This window comes from Hordeum vulgare, chromosome 1H (genome assembly GCF_904849725.1).
Source record: "Hordeum vulgare subsp. vulgare chromosome 1H, MorexV3_pseudomolecules_assembly, whole genome shotgun sequence".
Lineage (NCBI taxonomy): Eukaryota > Viridiplantae > Streptophyta > Magnoliopsida > Poales > Poaceae > Hordeum > Hordeum vulgare.
This window is the reverse complement of record NC_058518.1, coordinates 499132572-499142599: the sequence shown is the minus strand read 5'-3', so window position 1 is coordinate 499142599 and position 10028 is coordinate 499132572. Positions and strand designations below refer to the sequence as shown.

The window sequence follows — 10028 nt, the reverse complement described above, 5'->3', positions numbered from 1 at the left end:
GTTGTTTTATGCGTATTTGAGTTATATGGTTGGTTACCGAATGTTGTTCGGAGTCCCGGATGAGATCACAGACGTCACGAGGGTTTCCGGAATGGTCCGTAAATGAAGATTGATATATAGGATAACCTTATTTGGTTACCGGAAGGTTTTCGTGCATTACCGGAAAAGTTTCGGGCTCATCGGTAGTGTACTGGGAGTGCCGGGAGGGGTGTCGGGGACCATCAGGAGGGGTGTCACGCCCCAAGGGGTCTCATGGGCTATGGGAAGAGATAAACCAGCCCCTAGTGGGTTGGAATAAGTTCCCACTAAGGCCCATAAGGTTTGAGAAGGAAAAAACACAAGGTGGAAAGAGTTTCCAAGTGGGAAGGTGGAATCCTACTCCAAGTAGGATTGGAGTAGGACTCCTCCACCTCCAATTTCAGCCAAACCTTTAGGTTTTGAGGCTGCCTCCTCCCCTCCCCCCTCCTATATATAGTGGGTTTTTAGGGCTGATTTGAGACAACTTTTGCCACGGCAGCCCGACCACATACCTCCACGGTTTCACCTCTAGATCGCGTTTCTGCGGAGCTCGGGCAGAGCCCTGCTGAGATTAGATCACCACCAACCTCCGGAGCGCCGTCACGCTGCCGGAGAACTCATCTACCTCTCCGTCTATCTTGCTGGATCAAGAAGGCCGAGATCATCGTCGAGCTGTACGTGTGCTGAACGCGGAGGTGCCGTCCGTTCGGCACTAGATCGGAGCGGATCGTGGGACGGATCGCGGGACGGTTCGTGGGACGGTTCGCGGGGTGGATCGAGGGACGTGAGGACATTCCACTACATCAACCGCGTTTATTAACACTTCTGTTGTGCGATCTACAAGGGTACGTAGATCGGAAATCCCCTCTCGTAGATGGACATCACCATGATAGGTCTTCGTGCGCGTAGGAAAATTTTTCTTTCCCATGCGACGTTCCCCAACAATTCGCCACTATTGTTTTGGGGTTATGCATTAGAGACAATTGCATTCACTTTAAATAGGGCTCCATCTAAATCCGTTGAGATGACACCGTATGAATTATGTTTTGACAATAAACCTAAGATGTCGTTTCTTAAAGTTTGGGGCTGCGAAGCTTATGTCAAAAGGCTTTAGCCTCATAAGCTCGAACCCAAAGCAGATAAGTGCGTCTTCATAGGAATATAGGATACCCAAAGGAAACAGTTGGGTATACCTTCAATCTCAGATCCGAAGGCAAAGTGTTTGTTGCTAAGAACGGGTCCTTTCTCGAGAAAGAGTTTCTCTCGAAAGAATTGAGTGGGAGGATGGTGGAACTTGATGAGGTTATTGAACCTTCACTTCAACGAGAGAGTAGCGGGGCGCGGGAAGATGTTCCTGTGGCACCTACACCACTTGAAGAGAATGCTAATGATGGTGATCATGAAGCTTTAGATCAAGTTATTACCGAACCTCGTAGGTCGACAAGGACGCATAGTGCTCCTAAGTGGTACGGTAATCCTGTCTTAGAGGTCATGTTGTTGGACAATGATGAACCTACGAGCTATGGAGAAGAGATGGTGGGCCGGGATTCCAACAAATGGCTAGAGGCCATGAAATTCGAGATAGGATCCATGTATGAAAACAAAGTGTCGACTTTGGAAGTATTACTCGAGGGTCGAAAGGCTATTCAGAACAAATGGATCTTTAAGAGGAACACAGACACGGAGGCAATGTCACCGTCTATAAAGCTTGACTTGTTGGAAAGGGGTTTTCACAAGTTCAAGGAGTTGACTACGATGAGACTTTCTCACCCGTAGTGATGCTTAAGTCCGTCAAAATCATGTTAGCAATAGCTGCATTTTTCGATTATGAAATCTGGCAAATGGATTTCAAAACATCGTTCCTTAATGGTTTCCTTAAGGAAGAGTTGTATATGATGCAACCTGAAGGTTTTGTGAGTCCAGAGAATGCAGGCAAAGTATGCAAGCTCCAGCGATCCATTTATGGACCAGTGCAAGCATCTCGGAGTATGAATCTTCGCTTTGATGAGGTGATCAAAGCGTTTGGGTTTATACAAGTTGATGGAGAAGCTTGTATTTACAAGAAAGTGAGTCGGAGCTCTATAGTGTTTCTAATATTATATGTGGATGACATATTGCTGATTGGAAACAATATAGAACTTTTGGAAAGCGTGAAGATATATTTGAACAAGAGTTTTTCAATGAAAGACCTTGGAGAAGATGCTTACATATTAGGCATAAAGATCTATAGGGATAGATCAAGACGATTAATAGGACTTTCACAAAGCACATACCTTGATAAGGTTTTGAAGAAGTTCAAAATGGATCAGTCCAAGAAGGGGTTCTTGCCTGTCGTGCAAGGTGTGAAGTTGAGTAAGACTCGATGCCTAGTGACTACAGGGGATAGAGAGAAGATGAGTGTCATCCCCTATGCCTCAGCCATAGGCTCTATCATGTATGCAATATTATGCACAAGACCAGACGTTAGCCATGCCATAAGTATGGCTGGAAGGTTTCAATGTGATCTAGGAGTGGAACACTCGACGACGGTCAAGAATATCCTTAAGTACGTGAAAAAAACTAAGGAGATGTTTCTCATTTATGGAGGTGATCAAAAGCTCATCATAAAGGGTTACATGGGTGCTAGCTTTGACAGAGATCCGGATGACTCTAAGTCTCAAACCGGATACATATTAATTCTAAATGGTGGAGCGGTAAGCTGGTGCCGTGACAAGCAAAACGTGGTAGCTGAGTATAGATGTGAAGTGGAGTACATAGCTGCTTCGGAAGCAGCGAAGGAAGGTATCTGGATGAAGCCATTCATGATGGATCTTGGAGTTGTGCCAGTGCACTGGATCCAATGACCCTGTTTTGTGACAACACCGGTGCCATTGCTCTAGCCAAGGAACCAAGGTTCACAAAAGGAACAGATAAATAAAGTGTCGTCTTAATTCCATCCGCGATTATATCAGGGAGGAGGACATAAACATTTGCAAAGTACATACGGATCTCAATGTTGTAGATCCGTTGACTAAACCTCTTTCACGAGCAAAACATGATCATCACCAGAACTATATGGGTGTTAGATTCATTACCATGTAATACTAGATTATTGACTCTAGTGCAAGTAGGATACTGTTGGAAATATGCCCTAGAGTCAATAATAAAGTGGTTATTATTATATTTCCTTGTTCATGATATTGTTATTATCCATGCTATAATTATATTGATTGGAAACTCAAATAAATGTGTTGATACATAGACAACACAGTGTCCCTAGTAAGCCTCTACTGGACTAGCTCGTTGATCAAATGATGGTCAAGGTTACCTAGCCATGGACATGAGTTGTCATTTGAAAATAATATCACATCATTAGGAGAATGATGTGATGGACACGACCGAACCGTAAGCATAACATTTGATCGTATGACTAAGTTTATTGCTATTGCTTTCTGCATGTCAATGTATTTGTTCATAAGACCATGAGATCATGAAACCCACTCACACCGGAGGAATGCCTTGTGTGTAAACGTAACAACGTAACTAGGCGATTATAAAGATGCTCTAGAGGTATCTCCGAGGGTGTATGTTGGGTTCGCCTGGATCGAGACTGGGATTTTATCACTCCGTATGACAGAGAGGTATCTTTGGTCCCACTCGGTAATGCAACATCACAATGAGCTTGCAAGCAATGTGACTAAGGAGTTAGTCACGGGATCTTATATTACGAAACGAGTAAAGAGATTTGTCGGTAACGAGATTGAACTACGTATGGAGATACCAACGATCAATTCTCGGGCAAGTAGCATACCGATGGATAAAGGGAACTTCATACGAAATTGAGTGAATCCTTGACATCGTGGTTCGACCGATATATATATTCGTAAAATACGTACGAACCAATATGGGCATCCAGGTCCCGCTATTGCTTATTGACCGTAGAGGTGTCTCGATCATGTGTGCATACTTCTCGAATCCACACGGTCCGCACGCTTAACGCTTGGTGATGATATAATATTGTTGAGTTATTATGCTGGTGACCGAAGGTTGTTCTGAGTCCTAGATGAGATCCCGGACATGACGAGGAGCTTTGGAATGGTCCGGAGGTAAATAATGATACATAGGAAGTTCCGTTTTGGTCATCGGAAAGAGTTGGGGCTTCGCCGGTAATGTATCGGGAGTGCCGAAGTGTTCCGGGTGTCCACCGGAAGGGGTCCACTCGCCTCGGAAGGCCACATGGGTTGAGAGGGGTGCGCACCAGCCCTTGGTGGGCTGCGCACCCCTCCCACCTAGGCCCATGCGTCTAAGGCTGATGGGGGCAAGCCCATGAGGGGGGCGACCACCCAACTTGGAGGGCCAAGCCACCCTATGGCCGCCGCCCCACCCCTAGAGGAGACCCTAGGGCGCCACCCTCCTCCCTTCACCCTATATATACTAGAAGAGAGGGAGGGCAGATGCACCTTAAAAGGATGCATCCCTCATCTCTCTCTCTCTCGTAGTACTTCTTCACCATCACGATCGCGGTAGTGCTTGGCGAAGCCATGCCAAGATCGCAGCACCATCGCAGCCACCACGCCGTCGTGCTGCCAGAGAACTCAGGTACTATTTCACCTTCGCTCGCTGAATCGAGGTGGTGAAGGCATCATCGAGCTATACGTGTGCTGAACGTGGAGGTGCCGTCCATTCGACACTTGATCTGGACGGATCATGATTGGATCACAGGACGGATCGTGATTGGATCGCAAAGATGTTCGACTACATCAACCGCGTTTCTTAACACTTCCGCTTAGCGGTTTACAAGGATATGTAGATGTACTCCCCTCTTGTAGTTGTTGATCTCCATAGATTTATCTTGGGTGTTCGTAGGATTTTTTTTGTTTCCCATGCAATGTTCCCCATCATTTCGGTTCATGCATCGCACATGGTTTGGTCGAATGGTCTCCAATACATGTGTGGTCTTAGGACCTTCCTACAGTAGTGAAGGCCAAGGGAAGAAAATTTGGCGCCACTTGATCTGCGACGGTGCGATCTTCACGTCATCGCGTCCAAAGCTATCTCAGATGCGGGCGCAAATCACTAGTTCAAGTCCCTCCGTAAGGAGTCGTCCGACGACTCAGTCGGCTGAGATTTCAAGGCTCAAGGTTTATAAATTTCATAGATATCATTGTCTTTGCTTTCTTTGCGTCGCAACCTATATGTGAAGGAACTCTGTGTATTAGAAGTTGTGCTCGAGGCATCCAAGGCCGCGCATGCAAGAGCCATGGTCGAATAGGAGGAACGGTTGCAGGATGAAGTGGCAGCTATCACTAGTAGAAAACAGACCTTTCGTCCAGAGCATTAGTCCCGATTGGGTTTTGGACCGGGACTGATGTGACCATTAGTCCCAATTCCAACGGCTAGGAGCAGTCCAGGGTGCGGCCAGGATTAGTCCCGGTTAATGAGAGACCTCTAGTCCCGGTTATTGATACCAACCAGGACTAAAGGGTTGTGGCAGGGTTGCGTCAGGCTGGGGCATGTGCGAGCCCCTTTAATCCCGGTTGGTATCACCAACCGGGACTAGAGATGGACCTTTAGTCCCGGTTTGTATCACCAACCAGGACTAAATATATCCCTATATATAGATGCTTCTTCCAGCCCGAGCCCAAGAAGCTCATCATCCATTTTTGTCAAGATTCGTTCAAGATTGGAGGCACCCCATCTATCCAAGGGTTCTAAAAGGTTAGCAACTTCATCCTTTTATCTTTCATTGCTAGCTAGATCGTTTCGTGTAAGTATAGTGATTTGTGGGTTTTAGTTTGGGAGTAGTTGTTATGTGGGAGTTTATTTGATTTATATGCAATCTGAGCTTAAATTAACTTCTTAGTTTGCATATGTGTAGGTGTGATTTACTTAGTGCCTTCCCGTCCCCGTCCTCGTCCTCACCGCCGTCGACCGTCCGCGCCGTCTGGTCGCCAGCATCACCTTGGTCAGCCTCTTGTTCTTATCTTTTTTATATAAAAAAAACTAATTTAGATAGTTGTTTGTATAATTTTCTTACTTGTATGATTGTTTGTTATATATAGTGCCATGGTTTTGATATCCGGCCCTGTTGGCCCTCGTCCGGTTTATTATTCGAATGTGGTATATTATCTATTATATATACTATTTTGTTTCATTTCGTGTTTATGACAATTATGCCAATCAAGTTGACATCGATATTTTTATCTAGGAGGTATGTGAACCGGAAATTGCAAACGACCCTCTTGTCGAGAAGTTAAATTTAGATGAAAAAGAAAACGATTATTTGAAAGAAAAATTAAAAAGGATTGAAGAAGAGAGGATGAAATTGGAGTTCTATGTTTTCGTTGTCGTCGATGATCACAACATCAAGATGAATGCGATGCACTTAAAGATTAAAAAGAGAGATTTGTTATCATTATGTTGTCGGACCAATTATTACCTTACTTGCGATTTTGATCGCAATTGTTGTTACATTTAAATGCTTTAGATAGTTGTATGTTGTTTTATGAGAAATATATATGTATGGACTTTATGTATATATTTTTACAGTAATAATATTTGGTCACTACTTTACTTTGGTTTTGATGTGACGAACTTGTATTAATTTGATCACTTCGATGTTGTATAATGAAGATGAGCCCACAATGGATATACGATGACTGGCGCTTGCCCGAGTTCATTAATAACGTGCATAATTCTATAGAAAGAAGCAAACGGCCGAATAGGCGAAAAGGGAGAAACTCACGTCCGACTTAGCGGTTAGTACTTTCCCATATCAACGCCTATCTATATTAACCGGTTGACCAACTTAAAGCAATACTGATGTGTTGACCCTCACCTCTATTGGACTTATGGGATTTGTGTCACGGCATCGATGAGCGGCGGAAATGTGGGACCTACTCCTCCTTCAGGATCGTCATGTTTTGTCGACCCTCATTCTCCTCCTATGTAATGGACTTGTGAACTGGTTGTTTTTAAAAGCATCTTCAAACAGCCGCGTTAAAACAGCACCGTGCCGTAAAATTCGTTTCTTTAGCATGCGCGCAATAGCAAAAGGTGCTTCAACGGACGCGCGATGTACTCAGTATGTTTTGTGTTTGTTGATGGACTATGTAATGAACTATGTTTTGAATCCCGTGCTCAGGTACTCGGCAAACAACAAAGTACTCAGTAACGACGATTTTTTTCAGTAGTGGTAGTCCTCGATGTATTACCTATACATATATGATACGGAGAATATGCAGGTGACTTGAAGTTTGGCAGCAAGATTGTCATGCGTTGATAGATTTTTTTTGGTATACCAGTACTAATCAAGTGTGCCTTTAATCTTCCATGTTGGGCGCTGGCATTCTTTGCGCCCAAGCACGCAAGCATTAAAGCATGTATCGTCGACCACCACACAGTGCTTGGTCTGCCCCAACGCACTACATGGGCAAGACAGACAGGAACAAAAGCGGCTTTGATCCCATATATGCATGATGCCCACTCAGTGCCCTTAAAACTGTCAGGTCCAAATCTTGCAACCCCACACACGCACGCAGATCCCTGATCACACACTCAACCATCTTTAGCTACATACAAAGAATCAACGATGAGGAGGAGGAGGGTGTGGCAAAGCAAATTAAAGGAAAACCAAAAGCACTCTGGGATGGCTTTGCCATCGCCAACCACAACCAGTGTGTCTAATTAGGGTCTGCTCGCCCGTAAAGACGGCATCCGATCACATACTTTGTGTGTATGGCTGTATGCTCGTAGTGGAGCTCCGGCTTTATGCTCCACTACTAGTGGTACTGGCTCCTGACCACAGTATTCTTGCCTGCTACTTTCTACCCGGGCATCATCAGGAGCACCATCTCCTCAGCCGTCTCACCCACTCAATTCAGGTTTTGAAATTCTCCTTGTCTCGCAATCCTCTTCCGTCACGCGAGCGTGTGAGACCGTGGAGCGCTGGATCGACAGATTTACCTTTCAGCTGTTCCTCTCTGGCATGGTGATGGAATATGCTAACCAACTGAAAGCATGGTGACAGAGAGAGGACATGCCTGAGCACTGTCGATTGTCTAGCCCCGTATATGTGATCCACGCACACACCCTGAACAATGCAGTACACTGCCCCACTGCTCTTACCCTCATTTCAGCCTACTTGCCATTTTGAACACTCTCAATGGTTTGCTTTTCTCTGGAACCATGTGAATGGTTTGCTTTTTTATCTCGTATGATTCCATGGTTCATCGGTCACGACAAAAATGTTGGCGCGAGAAACGGCGTCGAGGATCGATTTACCTTTCATGCGAACCAAAGATGAGTTGCCTGGTTGGGTGAGCAGAGACGATTTAAGGTGTGTCATGGTGGTGGATTTCTGAAAGAGATGCATGCTAGGCTTGCTGGATCTGAGGAGAAACTTGGTGCGCCGGGCTTTCAGCACATGGTATGCTCCTAATAAGACCCAAAGAGTTACTTACCCCAAGTAGCAACGTGCATGCATGTTGATGGATGAAAGCCGATATGTGATTCTCAACCCGGGAATCCATCCTGCAAATACGACCGGCTTTTAATCGTGCAACCACCGGCCGGCACTAACCCAGAGCTAGCAGAGACCACTTAATCAGCTTAGCCATTCCCGTAAAACACGCGGCAGCCTGCCGGCAAAGCAGCGCCGGAAAAAGGAGGGAAAAAACAGTGCAAACACACCTAGTTCTTAACCAAAAGAAGCCACTTGGCATGGTGCACTTGTCAGCCACTGCCTTCTGCTGCTAATAACCACCATCAAAACTGAAAATGAGCAAGAGACCACCACACACCACGGTGACCAACCGCCCTGAAAACTCCATACGGAAGCTGCCGGCCCTCCACTTTTGCCGCAGCAGGCAAAACAAACGAAAAATATCGAAACTCCTCCGTCGTCCCCTTGGGATTTGCTCGGAGGCAGCAGTGGGATTCGCATTATTTGTCGCGCCGCGCGGAAGGGGTTGCCTAGCAGCTGCCCAGTTATATATTCTGCTTTCTAGGTGGAAGCTAGCTAGCTAGAGGGCCTCTGCTTCACCTTCACCTCGTCTCGTCTGACGCTGGCTCACGCCTTCCATGCGTTACTGAGGGAGCGGGAGCGCATGCATCGCGTGAGTAACCAGGGGATGGGGATGCCCCGGAGATCCGCCTCCCTCTTCGCCCTCGCCTTCTTCGCCCTGCTGCTCTCCACTTCCCTGGCAGGTTCGATCGTGTGACTGTCTTGTCTTCGTTCTAGCTAGCTAGGAAATCCCTTTTGGACGAAGAATCTAAGAAGTTCTTGATCTAGTTCCCTCCTGCTTCGAACCCTTGCATCTACTACATATATGTGCTCAGGTAGCTAGGGTGGTGATGTAGTGTGTTGTAGTATAGTGCAGCTCCTACCTAGGTCCTATATATAGCTCACATGGCCATGGCATGTATTTTGTTTTATTACTGTTACAAATGCATCAAGAGATTGAAGGGGGGAAGCTAGATGTCGAGCTCCTGCTTAATTAGGTGATCCATGCATGCTGTGGGTCTGGGTCATGAGGAAACAGATGCACTTTTTTTCTGTGTTCTTAGTTTTTTACAAGGTTTGATCGACGATTCTGCATTTCTGCTGTTTTCAGGGAGACAGCGGAGCTTCATTGTAGATCAGGAGTCTCTTGGTCGGCAAGGAGAGGTCCAGGACGACGCTATGGCGCAGCAGCTGGTGCACTCCCGGATGCTCAAGGACGTCACGACCAGTGACTACGGCACCTACGACCCAACCCCGTCCATGGAGAAGCCCCACTTCAAGCTCATACCCAACTGATCCAACACCCTAGCTGCGTGATATGATATGATATGATCCATCTATATATCTACGTCCATCTGAATGTATATGTGGATATATTGATCGAGGTATTTTAAACTAGTCTGGCTAATGTGATAACTGATATTTGTAAGTTGTTCTAGACGTGAGGTGAGTACGTACGTGACAAAGAACTTAGTTGCTTGACATATTTATACACTATACTAAGTATATATAGACATATTTGCAAGTA

At 45.8% G+C, this 10028-nt stretch overlaps 1 protein-coding gene across 1 annotated transcript; it reads left to right on the top strand.

Moving 5' to 3' along the window:
* The first annotated feature begins 8872 nt into the window (after positions 1–8872).
* LOC123450158 (protein CASPARIAN STRIP INTEGRITY FACTOR 1) lies at positions 8873–10028 on the top strand. Its single transcript, XM_045127548.1, has 2 exons — positions 8873–9204; positions 9612–10028. The coding sequence occupies exons 1-2, from the start codon at positions 9105–9107 to the stop codon at positions 9794–9796; spliced, it is 285 nt and encodes a 94-aa protein (XP_044983483.1). The 5' UTR covers positions 8873–9104; the 3' UTR covers positions 9797–10028.